Raw genomic sequence first — 22,186 nt, forward strand, 5'->3', positions numbered from 1 at the left:
CTTATAATATAGTGCTGTTGTGAGCATTAATGACATAATTGATGGAACGTGTAAGTACATAGTAAATACTCAGTAACTATTAGTTGTTTATCATTATTGTTGACTAAAGCATCACACATAGTAATTACCTGCCATTCAGGTAAAGGTTTTGTGTAGAAAACAGAACTGAGCTGCACAGAATGATGGAGGGCCGTGATCCTTCCTTCCTGGGGGGAGGTGAGGGGCTCATTTGTGAGGAAACTAACAGGGCTGGCGGAGTGGTGGGCAGGTGACCAGCCCTCCTGGTTTGTCCAGGACTTTCAGCGGTAAAACCAAACTGGGCAAACTGGGACGAGTCTGTCACCTTGGCAGAGTGCCTTTGAGACTGGTCTGTGGCGAGACTCAGAGGCCAGAGGATGTGCTGTGCTAGAGGATAGTCTGTGCTGGGGTACAGGGCCAGTTGACGGTCAAGGTCAGGGGCCCTGCAAGGCAGGGTTAAGACTGTCAGAGATCACAGGGTGCGTTGGTGGAAGGGCCAGGGGTCTGGTGTCTGGAACCCACAGAGCGAACTTGGATGCACAGAGAGCTTGGCCACGGGCATCGCATTGGTTAGCTTTGGGGAGGAGGGGTGCCCTCTCACCTGGCTGGGGCATCGTCCACTCTTTGCACTCAAACAAGCTGCTGGGCGCCGACAGCTCACCGACGCCTGCCAAGTTTGCGGCCCGGGCACGGAACTCATAGAAGTGGCCTTCCCGAAGGTTGCTGACCTTGAAGAGCGGAAACACAGACTGAAAGCCGAGGCTTGGGGGGAAGGAGCAGAGGAGCAGCGGGAGCGTGAGGAGAGGTTCAGAGCAGGAACCTTGGGGCTTTAACAAGATTGGCCATGTGGGTCTGCACGTGAAAGTTAGCTGCACCGTGGTGGCCAGGGAACCCGAGGCCCCGCTCAGCCTCAGGACCTCCGACAGTGACTCACCCGCACAAGCCGGGCACCAGGCAGGTGGCCACGGTCCAGCCTCACCTTGCAGACCTGGGTTGGGACAGGCTGCTGGTTGACCGGGTGCCAGTCCAGCTCCTCCGAGTCGTGCTGGTCCAGGAAGTAGCCCAGGATCTTGCAACCTCCACGACGCTTGGGGGGTTTCCACCCAATGACCATGTCATTTTTCCCACAGTTCAGGAGGATGAAATCATAGGGGGCAGACGGCGTAGCTACGGGGAGGCAGGCAGGTGAGGCCAGGGGCAGTCAGCAAGCCTCCCCAGGGGGCGCCCACCCTGCTCTAAGGGTACGAACTTAGCCAGAGGTGCCCGCTAGTGACCTTGACTTTGCCCCGGGAGGCACCTGGTCAGGCGTCACTGCATGGACTCAGGCCACGGGTACGTCCTTTCCAAAGGAAAGGGTGGTCCGGGAGGGGACGCTCCCGCTCCCCTGAGGGGGCTTGTCCCCACTGGCCTCTGGGATGGACCCTCCAAGATGTGGTATGGAAGGCCCTGCTCTCTGCCAGCCCAGAGCTGCCCGAGGACTTACCCAGAGCCTGCTTGACCCTGATGGGTTCGGTGGCCGCTGAACTCTCACCTACCCCGGCCTCGCTGACTGATCTGACGCAAAATTCATATTCTTGCCCTGTCTTTAGCCCGGGAACTGTGAACCTGGGAGAGAAATGTGCAGCACTCAGGATGGCCACCAGCTCGCAGACATCCCCAAACTTTGCAGGGATGAGTAGTAGCCAGCGTGGCAGGATGCCAGGGTCTTACCTAGAGCTACTGCCCTTGCCCCCAAAGTGATGCACACACCTGGAGGGTGAAGTCCTTAAGATTTTAAAGGTTGGAGGAAGGTGGTCAAAAGGTATGAACTTCCAGCTCAACCAGTGTGGCTCAGTGGTTGAGCATCAACTTATGAACCTGGAAGTCACGGTTTGATTCCCGGTCAGGGCACATGCCCGGTTGCAGGCTCGATCTTCAGTGTGGGGCAGGCAGGAGGCGGCCGACCAACGATTATCTCTCATCATTGATGTCTCTCTCTCTCTCTCTCTCTCTCTCTCTCTCTCTCTCTCTCTCTCTCTCTTCCTTCCTCTCTGAAATCAATAAAATTCTCTTTTTAAAAAAAGGTACAAATTCCCAGTTATAAGATCAATAAGTACTAGGGAAGTAATGTCCAACATGGTAACTATCGTTAACTCTGGTTGATACACGGGAAAGTTGTTATGAGAGCTCCCATCACAAGGAGAATTTTTGTTCTTTTCTTGTTATTGTATCTATTGAGATAACAGATGCTAACTAAACCTATCGTGGTAATCATTTCTCAGTGTCTGTAACTGAAACCATCATGTTGTACACATTCTACAGTGACGCATGTCAATTGTTTCTCAATAAAACTAGAAAAAAAATGTCGTGACGCTCCTCGAGCCCACCGCTAAAATGTGGCTGCGTGGGGAAGGTACTATTGGAGGCCCAGGTAGCTAACCGCTGAACTGCGCTCCCTGCTACATCTCCGGGACTTTGGACCTTGTCCTTGAAACACAGTGGCTTTTATTATCTGCACGGATGCTGCGATTCTAAAACACAGAGTCCCTTTAAAGTCCCCCAAAGTGCACTGTCATCCAGAAACATACAGGTTCACTCTGGGTTGGAGAAAAATGACCTTCGCATGCTGCCCCTGCTTGATAAAACCCAAACTGTGGACCTCCTTCTCTCTTTCCATTTATCAACATTTTCCTGTAGCAAATCTTGTTATAGAGCCTAGACCATCAGAAAATACAGATATTTACATTACGATTCATAACAGTAGCAAAATTACAGTTACGAAGTAGCAACGAAAATAATTTTATGGTTGGGGGTCACCACAACATGAGGAACTGTATTAAAGGGTCGCGGCATTAGGAAGGTTGAGAACCACTGCTCTACAGGGAGTTTGACCTCGAGGAGCCCCAAGGCTTTAAATCAAGGTTGATGGTCGATACAGCATCAAGCTCCCTGCTCAGGGACACCCACGTCTAATGGGCAATATGCCTTTAAGAGAGAATGAAACACTGCAGGGATGATGCACAGGCAGCCCCTGAGCAGGTAAGGCTGGGGGTGACCCTGCTGGGGGCTAACCCTGTTGACAATGAATGACGACAGTGACAATAATGCATGCTTGTCTAGCATCCAGTTTCTGTCGAGTCTGTGTAACTCAAGGCACTTGTCCTAATGCCCTGTTACTTACCCCTGTTTTGAAGATGAGGATGAAGTTGAAAGTCGGAGGGGACCTTATGGATCAAACTGTCCAGTTTCTTCATTTTACAGGTTGGAAACGTCCCCCCAGAAGGAAAGAGGTGTGCCAAGGGCCCACAGCCAATTGGGAACCCAGCTGAGTCCCAGCACAGCACCATTATGTCCACTCATTCATTCAGACATTTTTGAGTATCTCCTATGAGCCAGGTTCTGTGGGGCCCAGCAATATGGCACTGAACTGACCACCACAACCCCACTGAGCTTCCCTTACGCCGTCACCCAGGCAGCTCTCCTGGGCAGCAGGGTCCAGCCTCTTTCCAGCCATGAGACATGTAACCTATGACATGCTCATGTGTGATGAGCTCCTGGACATACCAGAGGAGCATGCCATCCTCCCATGTGTGACACATTCCCCAGGCATGTCACACCCTTTACATGACTCCCGTTCAGCCCCTGCCCCTCCTCAGGAAAGTATACTCAATGCAAGTGGGGGGAGAGGTGTTATTCTAGGAATAACTCGGACTCTGAGCTAATTTGTCAAACACCCAATTTTTCTCCAAGTTGGAAACTTCACAGTAACCAATTATGAGTGAGCCCCGCAGCGGACTGTGAGGTGCTGAAGACCAGAGGAACAAGCTCCTGTTGCTTTTTCTAGATAAGATAATCTTGGGGTTTGGGGCCCAGGTGAGAGGAGCACAGCCAGGGGTGCTCAGGGCCTGTCCAGTTCACCACCTGAGCCCCGTACCCCACAGAACCTCAAACTGAGAGAAGTCATGAGCCCAGAAGCCTCAAGGCTCACAGAGCCTGCAGGACCAGGGCCTCCGAGAGAGGAGGGGCCTCGGAGGGGAGTGGGAGCTGGAAAGGCAGGAGGACTGGAGTCTGAGCTGAGGCTCAGAGAGGACGAGTCCCTGACCAGGCAAGTGAGGGATGGGGTCTGAACCCAGGCCTCCCTGGTCCTGGAGCCACTGGCTGCCCTGCACCCTCTGCTCTCTGCATCTCTAAGCTCCTGGAAGGATGAGACCTAATGAGTCACCTCTATCGCAAACAGGAAGCCTTCCGCAAGTGTTTGCTGAAGAAGAGGCCAACCGGGTCAAGTCCTAGTTCCTCCATTTACTAGATGAGGGAATTCTGGTAAGTCACTTGACCACCCTGTGCCTCAGTTTCTTCACGTGTCCAGAGATAATAAAAATAACAGTCCTAAGATTATAGGATTGCAGTTAGGACTAAATGACCTAATATCTGAAAAGAGCTTAGAACAGTGCCCGGCATCCAGTGCCGTATTGAGAAATGGTGGGCTTCATCGTTCTTACGGCGCCTCCTGGGAGGATGCCCTGGTGCAGGAAGGGTTGTGGCAAACTCACTTGTCGCCCTGGATGGGTTTGTTGTTAACTGTTTGCCACGCGGATGATCCTGCCTCCCGGGAGTAGATGTAATAACCCAGGAGCTCTGGGCCTTCTTTCACGGGATCCCAGGTCAGGGAGACAGAGGTCTGCGTGTCTCGGAAAGCTTGAACTTGAGCTGGAGGAGGGAGGGTCGCTAAAGACAGAAACATGGACTGAGTAAGGATGCTGAGTTACATGGTACTAACAGGACGGGGCGTGGTGGGGTGTGGATTCCAATGTGCCCTGGGGCTTTGGGCAGCTCTTTCCTTGTCCCAGAGGCGTGCCCCAGACTCTTGTATTCCAAAAGTCCTCTCCCCTCTTACCTCCAAACATCTCCACTTCCTCACTAGAGTTCCAGTCATTAATCCTTACAATCTTCCTCACTTAGAAGTCACCAAATCTGCAGTTTTCCTCAGTGTTTATCTTCAATCGCTAGAAAACTTGATTTTCTTTCCTTGAAATTTCTCTATTGACTTTTCTGGCTTCCTGAGACTATGCTCCTTCAAGTGGGGACTGCCATGATTTGTTAAATGGACAGATGGATGGATGGATGAATAGATAGATGGATAGATGAACAGATGAACACATGGAAGGGTGGATGGATGGAAAGATGGATGGATGGATGGATGAATGAATGGACACATGGATGGATGGATGGATAGATGGATGGATGGATGAATAGATAGATGGATAGATGAACAGATGAACACATTGAAAGGTGGATGGATGAAAAGATGGATGGATGGATGGATGGATAGATGGATGGATAGGAGATGGATGGATAAATAGACAAATGGATGGATGAATGAATAGGTGAATGGATGAGTGAATATATGGCTGGTGCAGGAGCTTCCTTCTCTTTCTACTTCTCAAACTCATTATATATCTTTTGGGGCTCCCCATCTTTTTTGTCCCCAAATGTGGGATTCCTCCAACTTCTGTTCCTTGACTTGCTGTATTTTTCTTCTCTCCTCTCATCTTAGGGGCCATCTATTCCCATGCTTTCAACCCTCACCTCTCTGCAGGTGACTCCCCAGGCTTTAACTCCAGCCCTGCGCTCTCCCCTGAGTTCTAGAGCTCATCTGCCATTCTCCCCAGACACTTTCCCTTGTGTTCTGGTGGTGCCACAGAGTCAACAGGAAAAGGCTGAACTCAGCATCCATCCAACATAAGTCCAGTATCCACCAAGTGCCTACTTGGAGTCAGGCTCTTCACTTAGCACAGGGAATGTACTGAGAGATAGACTTGAGTTCCTGTCAACAACTCCAGCCTCTCAGGTTGAAGACCGTGTGGCAGCGGATGAAGGCTGGGTGGAGGGGAGAGGCTGGAAGGAGGCCACTCAGGGACCCCACGTGCACAGGAAACCTGATTCTACCCAAAAGCAAGAATGTGAGCTGAGGGTTCCATGGTATGGAGTAGTCCTCAGACTGAAATTAAAATCAGGACTTCAAGGAGGATTTCATGACCCCAGGAAATGTTTGCAACATAACGTTTACTTTTAAAAGTAGAATGCAAAGCTCTCCTATGGTCTGATCAGATGTTGAAACAGATGCATTGATATGTGTGTGGTCAGAAGGACAGAAACCCAGGCATCCAGATGCTCACAGTGGGTTCCCTGGGCAGTGGGATCATGGGGTGGGGAGAGGGACACTCTTTCCTTTCTGTTTATCAATTTCTCAATTTATTCCTCCTTCCCTTCCTTCCTTTCTTCCTTCCTCTCTCACTCTTTTTTGGGGTATTTTCCCATTTTAACATTTCACTTCTAGAATACAAGTCAATAGCTTTTCTTTTTCCTCCCCTCCTCTCCCATCTTTTCCTCTCCCTCCCTTTTTTGAACTGTGCTGGTACCTTGCTCTCCGGCTAGTGGTCCAGAGAGCCCACACCCAGTCACAAGCCACTCACCGGCCAGGCCCCAAATCAGGCCTAAACCTTCCGCTGGACCGGAATGAAAGAAAAACCCCACAGGCCCACCAACCATTCACACTTATTGTGAATATGCGCATTGATTTGGCAGTGAGGACACCGGGTCTGCAGCTCTGAGATGACGTGCCCAGGCCCATGCCGCGCTGAAGATGAGAGCTCTCCTAGCAGGTGAGCCAGGGCTCGGGTGGGACAGCTGAGCCCCCACCAGGGATGGGGCAGGAGGCCTGCTCAGGAGGCAGGAGTGGGTGCTGGTTGGAGACCCTTAGAACTAAGGGACCACTTGGTCACACTCAGCACCTATGCTGGACCCAGCCGGGTTCTGCAAACTGTGAATTGTGGTTTGGAAAGAAAAGCCTATACTTCCATGAAACCTCTGCCCAGAGAAATGTGATTTCTGATGTCCTGACACTTCACAGGCTGAGGGCATGCCAAGCAGTCAGGGACAGGGAAATGGGCATGGCCCTGTCCCTGTGGCTTAGGGTCTCACAGCCCTGAATGCTGACAGCCCCCTTCCCTGGGCCCTGCCTGCCCCACCCCCACCTATCCCCGGCACCACACAGGTACCTGGCTTTCCCCGCAAGGTGATGGGCTCGCTGGGCTCCGAGGGGTCACTCATGCCGTACTGGTTCATCGCTCGCACCCTGAAGACGTACGACTTCCCTTTCTCCAGATCCAAGAGTGCGAATCGCGGGGATTCCACAGGAGTTTCTGTGCGGATGGCCTCCCAGGTGCCACTACCTATGACCGACTGTGACAAAGGAGAGAAACTCCCGTTGGTTTAAGCAGTTGCCTGAGCTGGCTCGTTGCTGCCCACTTCCCACACGTGCTGTCATTAACCTTTATCCCGGCCAAGGCTGCCCCTGAACGCCTGAGCTCTGGATCCACATGCCTCCTTGCCATCTCCCTGGATGCCCTCTGCGCATCTCACCTTCAACATGTCCGGAACTCGACCCTGGAGTGTGCCCCAAACCAAAGCTGCCCACATTAGTTAGGTTTTGCTCAGGCCCAAACCTTTGGAGCGGTCCAGGACTCCTGCCCTCTTTCCCGTACACCCCAAATATGCTCCATCCCCCAATGCAGTTGGCTCCACCTTCAAAATGTATCCAGAATCCAACTGTGACTTACCACCCGCATGTCCCCTGCCTCGACCTTGATCCAAGCCACCACTGTCTCTCATCTGAGTTATTTTAATGGCCTCCTAACTGGCCTGCCTGTTTCTACCTTTAATTCCCTTCAGTCTTTTTCTCTCCAAGTGACGGTCTGAGGGCTTCTTTTACAACACGGGCCAGGTACAGTGCTGTGCTGCTCTGCTCAGAACCCTCCCAAGCCCCACATCTGCCTTAGAGCAAAGGCTTCTCTAGGGTCTGGCCCTTGCCACCTGTCTGGCCACATCTCATGCTCCCTTGGTCCACCCACCATGGCTCTGCGCCCCCTGCTGCTCCTTGACAGTGCCAGGCCCAACCCCTGCCTCTGGGCCTTTGCACTTGCTGGTCTCTCTCTCCCCTCCCCCCAATGTTCTTCCCTCGGAAATCTCTTGGCTGGCTCCTCATTTCCTTTAGGCCTTTATTCAGAACTCACTGTCTTGGGGAGGCCTCCCCAGCCCTTCCACCTATGTCAGCAGCTCTCCCCTCCCTGCTTTATGTCTTCCTCCTCAGGGCTACCACTAGCTAATGTGCTGAATATGTTACTCATTTATCTTGTTTATCATGGGTCTCCACTCCCTACTTGAATGTCAGTTCCGGAGGCAGGATTTTTGCCTGTACCTGGGGCCAGTAACAGTACCGGCACACGGGAGGTGCTCCATCTGTGTTGGTGGGATAAATGAATGAATAAATGGATGGTAGGTCTTAATTTCCCCACCGATGGGGAAACACAGGTTCAGGGAGTTTTGGTAACTGGGCAGAAAGTCATGCATCTAATAGGTTGTGTATTTGGTATTTAAGCTCAGGTGTGGGTGCCCCCAAACCTGCTCACTCTCCACAGCGTCAGGGGCCCCAAAGGCAGCCATAAATTCTGCGTCTCTGGGCAGATAGCGGGTGAAGAGCTGAGGGTGATGCAGGCTAGCGAGGCACCCAGAGGCCACTCCGCTGAGTCTGGGTATGAGACTTAAAACTGAGAAGCACCAGGGGACCCACTGACCCTGCCTTCCCTGGGCTTCCCCCACCCCCATCCCAAGGCCCACCCAGCTGCTGGTGGCCTAGAGCCCAGCTAGGCAAGAAATCGCCCCAAAACCAGTGAACATTTCTGAACACTGTGCGCTGGATTCTGTTCTAAGTCTTACAGCTTTAATTAATTTGATCCTCATATTGACCCTATAAAGTGTGTACAATTATTATCTCTATTATATAAGAGAAGAAACGGAGGCACAGAGAGACTACATAACCTGCCCAAGGTCACACAACTAGTAAGTAGTTGTTTGAACCCAGGCAGTCTGACTCCAGGGTCTAACCATTAGACTCCACAGCCTTGTAAAACAAACCCTCAGTTCTTGTAATGGCTTTCCTATGTCGGAGAAATAGGTCACCCATGAGTGTGTGAAGAGAGGCCCATTTGGGCAACCAGAGGGAGAGACCTGGAACCTTTTTACTCCTTGATCCACTAATCCTGTACTGTCCACCTACTATGTGCCAGGGTCAAGAGCATCTCCTTGGGAAGTGTTTACAGGCCCATGGCTGCTGGCCTTGGCTGAGTGCTGTGTCTTATTTCACCCCCAGGGGGAGGATGTCCAGTCTATGCTGGAGGAAGTTAGGAAACTGGCTCACACAGCACAAGTCAGATTGGAGCAGGCGTCCTCAAACTACGGCCCGCGGGCCACATGCGGCCTGCCGAGCACATTTATCCAGCCCGCCGGGTGCTGCTGCCTGTCCTGCTTAGCAGCCAACTCATCCCGGGCCCACAGTGCGCATAGGAATTTGTTCATAGTTTTTTTTTTTAAACTATAGTCCGGCCCTCCAACGGTCTGAGGGACAGTGAACTGGCCCCCTGTTTAAAAGGTTTGAGGACCCCTGGATTGGAGTGATCTATCGCCACACTGTCCTTCTCCACTATGACATCCACTCCGCATAGCTGCCCCCTCCCAGACACCTGCTCCCGCCCTGTCCCCGGTGAGAATGGCCTCCTTGCACACCCCCGCCCCATGCCCTGCGAGTGCCGCCGCCCTTGACCCTGGCTGGCGCGGACCCGCCTGGCTTCCCTCCCATCATGGCTCTGGCCAAGAGGAGTTGTGTGGCCCGATGCGCGGCCCGATGCCAGCCTTGGAGGCGGGGATCTTACTGTTGTATTGTTGTCTGTGTCTCTTAACTTTGTGAGTTCCTATGAATAGCCTCACGCACTGCCATCAGAACGGCCTTTCGGGGCTGGAGGAAACCTCAAAAGGCCATTTAACCCCCCTGCTTCTGTGAAGGGAACGCTCTTCCCTGCTCTGAAGCCTCCCCAGGGCACATGGCCTTGCCCGGGGCTCTCGGCACTTACCTGAATCCCCACAACCTGGTCCCACAGCAAGTCTATTTCTCAGGCCTTGGGGTCTCCTACCTTCTCCAGGGAGTATGTCAGCGGAGCTCTGCCCCGGGGTCTCGGCTCCTCCCAGCCCAGGACCGCGTAGGCCTCACGGATCTCGCTGGCATGGACATTGGTTGGAGGCGAGGGGATGGTCACGAAGTCTAGAATCAGAGTCATCCAGGCCAGAGATGAGTGGGCCCTTAGAGACCCCTAACCTCAGGCCCTCATTTCATAGAGGAGGAAACTGGGACCCAGAGAGGGGCAGGAACTTGCTCCAGGTCACCCAGCAAGGCCGGCAGAGCTGGGGCCAGAAAGCGGGCTTCCCCATGTCCTGCCTAGGACTTTCCACCCCAGTCACGAGGGGCCCAGCAAGACGGGCCACTCTCACCTGAGAACTCTGGCTCCTCCGACTAGAACCCTCCCTCACATCCCCACACTCCAGGGACAGCTTCCGTCTCTCTGCCGGTTTGTGGACCAGTTTCCAGAACCATAGAGGGGGCTGGAGTCTTGAGGCAAAGGGTCAGGAGGTTCCCACGTGCCCACGTACCTTCCAAATCATCTGTGCTGATCACGATCTTGTTCCCCAGATCAAAGGAGATCTCTAGGATGGAGAATGGAGCAAGTTGGGGGAGAAGTAGGGGCGCAGGGTAAGTGGGGGCTGGGCAGGACCTGCCCTGCTCAGGGGTGCTGATTCCTCCCCCTGTTCCTGGCCGTGGCCTTCCATTGTGTGACCTCAGGCAGGTCCTCTCTGGGCCCCAGATTGCCCGGGGTCCAAAGTGGAACACTGCTGCTCTAGAGCGTGAGGGATGCCATGTCCTCTTGGGACAAATGAGGACAGAGAGGAGTGATGTGCCTGGGGCCGGAGACCTGGGCACAGTGGAGCTGGGAGGCAGACCTAAGTCAGGTGGACTCCTCAGGGCTGGGGGCTGTGCCCCTGCCTTCCCCAGGGGCTCCGAGGCAGGGCTGTTTTCCTCCTTCAGAGCGAGAGCATCTGTAGAGGTGCTGTGGTCCTCCCTCAGCTTAGCATCTCCTGTGGACAGGTTTGTGCTTCTCCCATCAGACTACCTGTGCCCTCCCCTCAGGCCAGAGTTTCCTAAGGACGGCACTGTGCTTCTTCCAACAGACTAGAGGCTCCTGAGGCCGTGTCTCCTCCATCAGATTAGAGTTCCTGAGGGCTGGGCTGGGTCTCGCCCTTGGAATAGGGTTTGGAATGGGCTGTGCCACCTGTCTCCTGGGCGAGTCAGTCCCTCAGGGCCTTGCACCCACCTGTCTTCCTCTGGGCTTCATTGGGGTCACTCATGACAACCGGTTCTGAGGCCTTGGAGGGGAGGCTGCTGCCCGCCTTGTTGACGGCTCTCACCCGGAACCGATAGCTCTGGCCTTTGACGAGACCTTGGATTGGGCACCGACAGGTCTCGCCAGGGGCCTCATGGCAGGGCACCCATTGCCCAGACTCGCCCTGGCACCTGTGGGAGAGACACCAGCTGCAGTCCCTGCCTGTGACTCACACCTTCCCTGTTTGAGCCTCTACCAGGGCCATCTCCCTGTCCTGGGCTGCCTGCGAATTCAAGTCCTGTTCTCCATTCAAAAGCCTGGCTCCAACCTCGGGCCCGCAGGAGGTAGGGGTCATCCTCCTCCTCCCGTGATGGAACTTTCCTTGCCTTTCACGGAGCTGCCCCATGTGCCTGGAGCGGTGCTGTGCCCTCCACATCCATCAGCTCATTGAATCCCAACAGCCCCAGAGTCAGGTGTGCTGACTGTCACTCTGCAACCAGGGATGCACAGCTCAGAGAGGGCGGTGACTTGCCCAAGGTCCACAGCGCGTGAGTGGTGGACTAGGATTCCACCCGAGGGCTGTCCATGCCCTAAATCGGCTGGTGGACTAGGATTTCACCCGAGGGCTGTCCATGCCCTAAGTCGGCTGGTGGATTAGGATTCCACCCGAGGGCTGTCCATGCCCTAAATCGGCTGGTGGACTAGGATTTCACCCGAGGGCTGTCCATGCCCTAAATCGGCTGGTGGACTAGGATTTCACCCGAGGGCTGTCCATGCCCTAAGTCGGCTGGTGGATTAGGATTCCACCCGAGGGCTGTCCATGCCGGAAGTCGGCTGGTGGACTAGGATTTCACCCGAGGGCTGTCCATGCCCTAAATCGGCTGGTGGACTAGGATTTCACCCGAGGGCTGTCCATGCCGGAAGTCGGCTGGTGGATTAGGATTTCACCCGAGGGCTGTCCATGCCCTAAATCGGCTGGTGGACTAGGATTTCACCCGAGGGCTGTCCATGCCCTAAATTGGCTGGTGGACTAGGATTTCACCCGAGGGCTGTCCATGCCCTAAGTCGGCTGGTGGATTAGGATTCCACCCGAGGGCTGTCCATGCTGGAAGTCGGCTGGTGGATTAGGATTTCACCCGAGGGCTGTCCATGCCCTAAGTCGGCTGGTAGATTAGGATTCCACCCGAGGGCTGTCCATGCTGGAAGTCGGCTGGTGGATTAGGATTTCACCCAGGGCTGTCCATGCCCTAAGTCGGCTGGTGGACTAGGATTTCACCCGAGGGCTGTCCATGCCGGAAGTCGGCTGGTGGACTAGGATTCCACCCGAGGGCTGTCCATGCCCTAAGTCGGCTGGTGGATTAGGATTCCACCCGAGGGCTGTCCATGCCCTAAATCGGCTGGTGGACTAGGATTTCACCCGAGGGCTGTCCATGCCGGAAGTCGGCTGGTGGACTAGGATTTCACCCGAGGGCTGTCCATGCCGGAAGTCGGCATGCGTTCCAGATCTACTCTTAGAGATGGGTACCATTGCCCTCAGGTCGTTTCACAGCACCATTACGGGTGGGATGGGGCAGTGGTCACATGTGGGTCCAGATCCTGACTCCACGCTAATGAGCAATGTGACTTCGGGCAACGTCATCGCCCCATGTATCTGTTTCCTCATCTGTAGAACGGGGCACAAAGGAGCCCCCTGCCCCTCAGTGACAGGACTGCGTGTCGCATCAAGCTTGGGCCTCAGAACTGGCAGCGCTAAGGAGGTGGGTGCCCCTCCCTCTGGGGTCACAGCCACTCTGTCTCTGTCACTCAGGGAGGGAAGTAGTCAACAGGGCACATGTGTCGGGTTTCAGGCACTTAGTGTTCTTCCCCGCACCACCCCCCCGCCTCCAGCCTCCCCTTCCTCCCTCCCCCCAGCCCCTGATGTAAGCAGTCCAGAGGCCAGCGGCTGACTCCAGGGTGGAGTTTCACTGAACAGCCTTTTATTGCCCCTAAAGTGCGCAGCACAGTTGACCTTCTGCCCTGTTCGGAGACTAGGCATGGGGCTCCCTCTCCCGTGGCCCCATTCTTGTCCTCACAGCCAGGCAGAGGGCTCCCCGCCCCCCCAGGGACTCTGCCACTCAAGCGGCTGACTCACTGCTCAATGGAGTAGCCGGTGATGGGGCTGCCCCGAGTGTCACTGGGTGGGGCCCAGGTCAGGATGAGGCAGTCTCTGTTCACATCCAGGCATAGGACATTCAGTGGGGAGCCCGGGGCCCCCATGTTCTCTGCTGCAGCATCTGAAACCCAGGGGGGGTGAGAGGGGGGGTGGGGAGAGAGGGGATGGGGTGGTTCTTCCAGTCCATGTCCACTGGGCAGCGGCTCCCTCCCATGCCCGCCCAACATCCTCTTCCATTCCCCATGCAGGGGCTCAGTTTTGGTCTTGAAGACCAGGACCTGAATAATAGGGTCCTTCTCTCAAACCACAGCGTCTGGGTGGTGGGACTACTACTAGGGGCCACTCTACACCTCGAATGTGGAAATTGGTCTCTGGGCTTCAGCGGTCCCTCTGTCCCTCCCCCACCTCACCTCTCACAAACACATAGGTGCTCTGCTCCCGGGGGCCCAGGGGCGAAGGCACCTGGACCGTGTAGAGCCCCTCGTCCTCCTTGTAGGCGCAGGACACCTTCAGGGACGCCTGGCGGTCTGCATAGAGGGTCTGCCGGCGTCCTGAGGACCTCATTCGCTTCCCTGATGAGGAGAGGGGTCCCGTGTGAGCTCATGGGGGATCCCAGCCTCACCTGGGAACCTGTAGACACCCTGGGGGTCCAGGCAGAGGTGGGGCTGGTGTGGCTATAGCCTGAGGCTCAGCTGGGGAGTCAGGGAGGGGGAGGGGACCTCCAGGGCTTTGCCAAGGTGGCCACAGAGCTCTCCAGAAGGCTTGGGGGTGGGGCAGGGCCCAGGGAAGGGGTTTGGGACCTCAACCAGGGGAATGAGGATTTAGGGAAAGGGCTGGGTTGGTGGCTCAGTGAGCAGTTGGAGGTTCTGTAAGAAAGTAAACAGAAGAGATGGGCCTGTGTGAGGGTCAGGGGCTCTGTGAGGGGACCGGGGACTCATTGAAGGGGCTGGGGACTCTAGGAAGGTGTAGGAGTTCAGTGAGGGGGGATAACGAACTGAATGGAGGGCTTGTTGAGGGGGGTTCAGAAAAGGGGTGGGGCTCATTGAGAGAGCTGGGGTGTCAGTGAGGAGGGTAGAGGGCTCATTGTGGGGGGGGGTAGGGGTCATCAAGGAGAATGGGACCTTAGGGAGAGGAATGGGGACTGAGGAAGGGGCTCTGGGACTCTGGGACTCAGGGCGTGGGCCCTGCCCCAGGGCCACGCTGTTGGGCCGTCCTGCTCTTTGTCCCACAGAAAGGCCCCTCCCTCCTGTTGGCACCTCTATTCTGGAAGACCCCCAGGCTGGGAAAACATCTACACTTGTTATTGCCGCTGTTCCTTGGGGCTCCCCATGGCCTCTCCCCTCCTCCGCCCCTCCTGTGCCGGCAGGTGCAGCCTCCCCGGCTCAGGCTCAGAGCTGCGGTGCTGGGGGAGCAGCTGTACTACGTGTCCTTTGGCTGCGGGCCTGGTCACAGGTGGGGAGGAGGTCCAGCGTCCTCCTCCCTGGCTGGGCACCTCCCGGCCGTGTCTGACCAGCCTTCTGCAGCCTTGCCTGTGCCACCCGGGTCTCCCAGCTCACGGGTGGTGTTTATTCGCCAGCACCCACACCCTGACTCTGAAAAGCCCTGCACGCCTTCACAACCTGCCCTGAACCCCTCGTGCCCTCCTGCGCCCTGGCCTTGGCCTCTGTTCCCGCTTTGGATGCCATCGCTCACTCTTAGGGCTGAGCCAGGGCCTGACCACCGCGGGCTCTCAGCGGGCAGTGGCTTCCTCCCGCCGCCCAGGCCGAGAGCCCCTGAACGCCTGTGCCTCCCCCTGCCCTGCCACACTGATGCTCGGGACCCAGGGTTGGCCACGGAGCCAGGGCTCCAGTCCCTCTTTCCCGTCTGCCTCCGAAGGCCGGGGCCCGGGACTGGGGTCCTACCGTCTCGGAACCACTGAATGTTCTGCTCCGCGTCTAATACATCTTCTGAAAATGAGCAGGTCAGGGAGAAGGGTTCCTTCTCGCGGGCGAAGACCGGTGTCAGCACCGAAGTGAAGTCCACGTTGGGGCCGAACGTCAGTCCTGGGTGGGGCCAGACATTGAGGACAGAAGTCTCCTGAGGCCGCCGGCCTGGCCTGGAGCTTAGGTGGGAGCAAGGCCCCTTCTGGGGTGTCCCCACTCTCTAGTCACAGTTCTTGAGGTGCTTTTAACAAGGAGGGGGGCCTGGTCCTGGGGTGGGGAGAGATGATCTAGGTGGGACCAGATGAGCCGAAAGAGCAGTGACCCAAAGGTCACGTCCATTTGTCTTTCTGCCTTTGCCCTTTTCACTCAGTTTTGGCCACTGGGCAACTCAGCAGCTGCCTTGAGACCCCCACAAACCAGTCTGCAAATGTTAACCGCTCAGAGGCGAACCCATGGGGACATTCCTTAGTGGGCAATGGATGGCTGTATTCTAAAGGGGGGCTGTGGGCGGCCTGATGAGAAGCCCCAAACCCCCTCCCCCCGAAGGCTCGGCCCTCCCCCAGCCTCCTTACTTTTAAAGATCTCTGAGTCGAAGCTGGCATCCTTCCCCAGGTAAGCTGAAAACCAGAGCACACGAGTCTGAGGCGGTTCAGACCCACGTTCCTGCTAGATTGCGGCAGCCTGGCCCTTGGTGTGGGTTTGAGTCCTGCTCAATAAAGGTGGCTCCCCCTTGGGCTCTGGGGAAGGTCCTTCACCCCTTTGTGCCTCAGTTTCTACCTCGGTAAAATGGGGACTGCGATTCCTACCTGGTGGTGGTGGGGTTATGAACAAGTGAATTCACGTGAACAAAGCCCTCAGCCAGAGGGGCTCAATAGAGGGTTTTCTGCGCAGCTGGCGTGGCTCAGTGGTTGAGCGTCCACTTATGAACCAGGAGGTCATGTTTCAATTCCTGGTCAGGGCACATGCCCGGGTTGCAGGCTCCATCCCCAGTAGGGGGCGTGCAGGAGGCACCGTCAATGATTCTTTCTCATCATTGATGTTTCTATTTCTCTCTCCCTCTCCCTTCCTCTCTGAAATCAATAAAAATACTTAAATAAATAAATAATTGGCTTCCTTCCCTTGCCTGACTCAACGCCAGGATCACATAGTCTTCATAGAGGTAGAGCCTGGTCAGACCAGGGTTTCGGGGTGGGGGGGTTAGGTGAGGGGCAAGGCTAAGGGAGCCATCAGGGGGCTTAAGGGTGAAATCCAAAGAGATATTGGCACAGACCACCAGAGAACAGTAAGAACGCTTCTGTTCACATAGTAAGCACCACGTGCCGCATATTAAGTTGTTTAATTCCACAAGAGGCCTGCGGGTTGGTGCCCTCATAATCTTCTCATACAGATGAGCAAACTGAGGTATAATCGCCCAACCAGCCGGAAGCTGTCATGTGGCATTGGTCCCTGGAAAGAGGTCCAGGACCTGCTGCCCGAGGTCACACAGAGTCCGTGGAAGACTCAGGATCAGAACCCAGAGCTCCTGCCTCCCAGCCCAAGGCCTTCCGCAAGGACCCCCACAGATGCTACGGAGGTGAGGGCAGGGGCGGGGTGGGGGTGGCAGGCAGTGGGTGGTCTTAGTAAGAACCTGGCTGGAGTCTGGGGCCCAAGAAGAAGCCTGGTGGATCCAAAGTTGCTGGCCTTGTTGGAGAGGGGAGCGGGATCTGGAGGAAGTGAGGGGAAGGATGGGCGGGCAGAGGGGGCAGGGCCCTGAAGCCTGACCTTGGGCTTGCTTCTGGGCACAGCCAAATGGGGCAGTGGCAGTCAGGGGGGAGTTGGTAGGGTTTGGCCTTTGCCCCTGAGGACCCCTCCGCCGGGCAGGTGGGGCCAGGTCATCCTCAGAGGCCCTGAGCTGGACCTGGACCCAAGCCCAGCCTGACAGGACAAGCGCTCTTTGGAGACGGCTGTATAGGTTGTGCAGGCTGAGGGCAGGGACTCTCACTTGCTCCAAAGAACCCAGGGAAGCAAGCATCGCCATGGCTGCCCCGGTCACCTGATCCCAGGCCCAATACCACTGTGCCGGGGCCCTTCCTGGAGTCTGACCGCAGACTCAGGTCCTCGTCTGCTCATCCTGGGTTTGCTGCGGGCCTGCCTGGCCTGTGGGGGCGGGAGGACTTACTGCGGACCAGGACTTTGGCGAAGGAGGAGGCCTGGCCGTAGGTGTTCTTCACCTTCACCGTGTAGGTGCCTGTGTCCTCCACGGTGCACCTGAGGAGGAGAGAGGGAGAAGTGCCCCCAAGATTGCTGGGCTTCCTGGGAAACTCAAGTCCCTGGGTGCGGATGGGAAAGTGGGGCTTAACGGGGAGGCCTGGGGTTGGGGAGACTTCAGGCTCTGGCTCAGGCTCCACCTCTGAAAAGCCGTGTGCCTGTGGGCTGGCCCCTGCCCCTCTCCATGCGTGTCCACCTCTGGGAACTGGGGAGCTGACATGCCCTAACCCATCTCAGGTGGCAGTGCTCTGAAGATCTGACTGTTATTGCCGACTCTGCAGGAATAGAGAGGTTCCGTGCCGAGCCCAGAGTCACACAGCAGCTGGAATTCAACCAGCTTTAGGGCGGAAAGCCCTCTCCCAGGCATGGCCTCCCCCATCAACACCTGGCAGATCAGAGGCCTGGAGCAGGCTCAGGGCACAGGCTTGCCCAGACTCGCTGCCAGTCTGTGGCAGAACTGGGCCCAATGCCAGGTGTTCTCGATCTCAGGCCCAGGTCTCCCCACCATCCAGGCCAGCCCTGTCATGTTCGCAGTGGAGGCTTGGGCCAGCTCCATCCCAGAGGCACCTAGTGACAGAGTAGTTGGCAGGATGTGGCCCATCTGGCACCCATCAGCCAGCAGAGAGGCCCCTAGGTGTCCCCTCTCTCCCCCTGCCTGCTCAGGGCAGGGATCCCTCTTGTTTTCAGGGCCAGTCCCACCTGCCTCTACAAGCACCCCTCCTCCCCCCACCCAGGCCTGCAGCCCCCGGGACACCTCCCTCGGTAGCATTGTATGGCCAGGTGTTGATTCGTGTGTCCCTCCATTGCTTCTGAGGGCAGAATCAATTCCTGCTCACACCTGGGTCTCTGAAGCCCAAGCTGGTTGAAGTAGAGGGTTTGGTGTATCGGGAAGAACCCAGATGGAGGGAACTGGCTCGAACCCCGGCCCTGCCCTGTGAAGCTGTGCAGGACCCGACCGCTCGCAGCCTCTGTGTCCTCACCTGCAACAGGCTTCCCTGCAAGAACAGTGGTGGGCGCTGTCCCCTGACTCTACAGCCCCGAGCACAGGGCTTGGCACTGGGAGGAATTCAACACGTGGCAGCTCATGAGTAATGCATACTTGGGGACTGCTTTTGTGCCTCCCTCCACACACGTGGCCTCTTCCTGCAAAATCTTGCTTTAGACTCACCGTCTCCCGAAAGGCCTGTCTAACTCTCCCTTCCAACTGCTTCCCCTTGCACTTGTGTGTGTGAGTGCATGCACGTGTGTGTGAGTGCGTGCATGTGTGTGTGTGTGTGTGTGTAAGGATTTGTGGTTTCTCTCCCCCAGCAAGGAGCTCTCCCAACTTGCCTAGTTCAGCATTCAGTTCTTGCTACTAGCCTCTGGCCCACGTTTCTCGTTGTGTATTCCAAGGCATGTGAACCCCATGGGGGTGTGTCTTACATACTGAATCCTGGGCCCCACTCCAGACCTACTTCATCTGAATCTCTGGGGGTGAGAGGAGGGTCCTTCCGCGAATTGGTGTTTTAACAAGCACCCCAGACACGTCTGAAGATGCTACACGCTCAGGAAACGGCTCCGAGGAAGGGCTGGGAATCCTGCTTTGGGGGTATTGGGGCCTGAGGATCATGGTCCACAATCTCACCTCCTAATCTCCAGGGTCAGCAGCCCGTAGTTGTTGGTGATTCGGTACTTTCCGGGAGGGAAGAGGCGGGCATCGATTTGCATGTCATTTTTGTACCTGTGGAGACAGTACAGCAGTCTGTGGCAGGCAGTGTGGGTTCGAGCGGGAAGGATTTAGAGCCTCTCGGACCTGGGCTCCAACCTCAACATTGTGCTGCTTGTGTGATCCCGGGCAGCACTTGCACTGATCTGAACCTCCGTTGTTCTCATCTGTGAAATGGGTGTAAGCAAGGCAACCAACCTTGAAGGGTTGTTACACCAATTAAATGGGGTAAGATATGGAAAGCTTTTCTCCAGCGCCCTGAACATTACAGATGCTCACAAGTTCATTCCTCTACTGGGGGGGGGGGGCAGAGAAAAGGGGGCCTGTAACTAGGGATAGCTGCTCCTCCCCATATCGGGGTACCTCTAGGGAACAGGCCCTGGATTTTCTCTCCTCTGAGGCGGGTGGCCAAGGAAGGAAGGTCGCTACCTCCCTGTTGACCCCTCAGAACAGCAGTTCTTTATCTTGACTCTTGAAACACTAGAGGCAACTTTAAAAATCTCCATGCCCAGATTTGAAACATAAGACTTTGGGGAATTTGCATCCGAAACTACTAATTATTCTCCTATAGACATTCTCCTCTTATTCGAAAGGGACAGAAATGATCACTGAGCCTCTAACTATATAACATCTTTTCTAGCCTCTGTCTCTGCTAGGTGTAGCCAGGTGCCTCAGTATTGTCAACAGAAGGAAAACAAGTGTCATGTGGCTGCTCCCGCCCCTTTCTGTGTCATCACCACTTCCACCCCGAGGCAGACTGTGGCCGGGATGACTGCCATCTCGCCGAGGGAAGATCAGGCCTGATCCTTGAATAACCCGGGAGCTGAGTTGCCACAGCCGCCCCACCCTGTCTACATCAGATACTTCTATGAAAGAAAAATAAACTAGCTTATTTAAACCAAAAAAACTCTCCATGCCCAGGCTGCATCCCAGAATTAAAATCAGAATTTCTGGAGGTGGGGCCTGGGCATCGGTGTTTTTGAAACTCTCAGGTGATTCCCAAGGGTGGCCCAGCGGGTCCCCGCTGCTCCTGGAGGCTGCTGCTTGTTTCCTGTGCACACTGGGGTCCTGCTCTCCCTTCCGAGGCGATGGTCTTGCCTCTGTCCATAGGCCATTGTGGGAGGTCTGGAGCCTGAGTCAGGGCTGGCGGATGAAAGTCTGTGAAAGTTACGAGGCCTTGACACATATTGCTGTGTGACCTTGGGCAAGTCAGTGCCCCTCTCTGAGCCTCTCTGCGTCCATGAGGCTGTGGCATGGACAGTCTGCCCCAGTGGTGGTTGCAGTTGAGAGCAGGCCTCAGCCGAGAGAGGGCACCCTGGCCTCAGTGCGTTGCCTTCCTTGGACCTGGCGCTCCTTCGCCGTGCCCTGTTTGTCTCCATGGCAACCAAACAGTGCCACGCCCACGCTCTACCACATAAACCTCAGGCTACACCCTCTTCTGAAAGAAACCCAACTAGGTCTTCTGTGGGGAGGTGGTGCCTCATTTGCGTGCCCAGCCTCTCCACCTCTCCCAGGCTTGGGGGCCAAGGTCAGGCCTCCCCCGCATCAGGAACATTCCAGACACCTCAGCCTGGCCAGCTCTGGGAGTGACCTGGACCGCCAGGGACCTCGGTGCTTATCTTGCCCTCGCTCAGGGCTTCTCCTGCCTGTGTAGTGGACCCTTGTTGGCATGGGCTGTGCTGATGATCCCAAGTGGCAGCCAATCATAAGATAGCATCAAACGAGACAGTGAGGGCAGGCGCCCAGCCCAGAGCCTGGCTTAGAGATGGCCACATAAAAGAGTTATTGAAGTTTATTTTTTTCCGTACATATCTGGTGTTAGGTTTTAATTTTTAAAGCTGCTCGGCCTAGGAGATCGATTCTGACATCCGGTAGAATCATGTCCAGAGCCCGCTTCTGCAGCATTAACATGGCCAGATGGAGGCCTTGTCCTGTTATTGCCCATGCATTCAGGAAGTGCTCAATAATTGCTGAATGAAGGACTCGCCTGACAAGCCTGGTGGGCCAGGATCTTCCTCCCCACCTGGGGGCTGGGTCTCTACTGGGGCCCACACAGAGCTCTGGAGGCCAATCCCAGGATGACGTGTGGCCCTGTCGGAGGTGATTGATGATGGAAAACCAGCTCCCGGAGCCAGGAGCCACAGAGCCACCTGAGTCCCTGCAGCTGGAGGTGGGCCTGGCCTGGCTCCCACCCCTTACAAACAAGGAATGCTGTTGTGGCGACGTCGCCCTGCTGTGGCAACAGTGCTGGCAGGGATAGAAGCGAGCCCCTTATCGAGAGGCTCCCACAGAAGGTCTTAGAGGTGGGCCAGGGCGGGCAGGGCAGGGCTGGCTGCCGGGCCAGGACAGTTGAGGCGCTGACCCCCACTTGGCCCAGCCCAGCTGTCGGACGCAGTCCTCCTCGGGACCAGAAACTTGCAGGCAGGGACCGCTTTGGACCCCACAGCATTCCAGTGCCCTGCATGGTGCCTGGCACGCTTGTTTGAATGAATGCCACCTGGCAATGGCCAGCCCCAGTGTCAACACCCTCAAGATGCCTTTCTTGAGTGCCCCTGGCCTAAGTGCTCTCTATTTCTCCGACTTCTGAAGCATTATGTGTGCTTTAAGGGAAAAAATGAACTATAATTATGACTTCCCCACTCTCTCGGGCGGTGGAAAGAGCTATGGGTTGGGAGGCAAAAGACCTGAATTTGAATCCTAGGACACACAGCCTCTCGGAGCCTTGATATCTTCATCTGTGAAATGGGGACAATAGTCCCTCCCTCATGGGTGGCCTCGAGGCTCAAATGAGAGGAAAGTGCTGGGTCAATGTAAAGCGGGCTCAAGTATTAGATGTTGCTTTTTCTTTTGTGATCTCGTTTTTTGTGTGCTTATCTTCTCTCTCCTACTAGACCAT

At 55.7% G+C, this 22,186-nt stretch overlaps 1 protein-coding gene across 1 annotated transcript in view; it reads right to left on the minus strand.

Moving 5' to 3' along the window:
* The window catches only part of MYOM3 (myomesin 3), a gene marked incomplete at its 5' end in the record, with an annotated part of 47,402 nt that overhangs the window by 21,143 nt on the left and 4,073 nt on the right, over window positions 1–22,186 (minus strand). The window contains 14 exons of the mRNA XM_080656211.1: window positions 620–746; window positions 998–1,185; window positions 1,502–1,623; window positions 4,548–4,722; window positions 7,056–7,239; window positions 10,023–10,150; window positions 10,537–10,590; window positions 11,256–11,455; window positions 13,396–13,537; window positions 13,827–13,988; window positions 15,318–15,458; window positions 15,911–15,955; window positions 17,497–17,585; window positions 19,210–19,305. Of these exons, the coding sequence (XP_080512337.1) occupies window positions 620–746; window positions 998–1,185; window positions 1,502–1,623; window positions 4,548–4,722; window positions 7,056–7,239; window positions 10,023–10,150; window positions 10,537–10,590; window positions 11,256–11,455; window positions 13,396–13,537; window positions 13,827–13,988; window positions 15,318–15,458; window positions 15,911–15,955; window positions 17,497–17,585; window positions 19,210–19,305 (1,853 nt within the window). The remainder of the gene's footprint in view (window positions 1–619; window positions 747–997; window positions 1,186–1,501; window positions 1,624–4,547; window positions 4,723–7,055; window positions 7,240–10,022; window positions 10,151–10,536; window positions 10,591–11,255; window positions 11,456–13,395; window positions 13,538–13,826; window positions 13,989–15,317; window positions 15,459–15,910; window positions 15,956–17,496; window positions 17,586–19,209; window positions 19,306–22,186) is intronic.

This window comes from Plecotus auritus (assembly GCF_963455305.1).
Source record: "Plecotus auritus genome assembly, chromosome: 2".
In the NCBI taxonomy this organism is placed as follows: Eukaryota; Metazoa; Chordata; class Mammalia; order Chiroptera; family Vespertilionidae; genus Plecotus; species Plecotus auritus.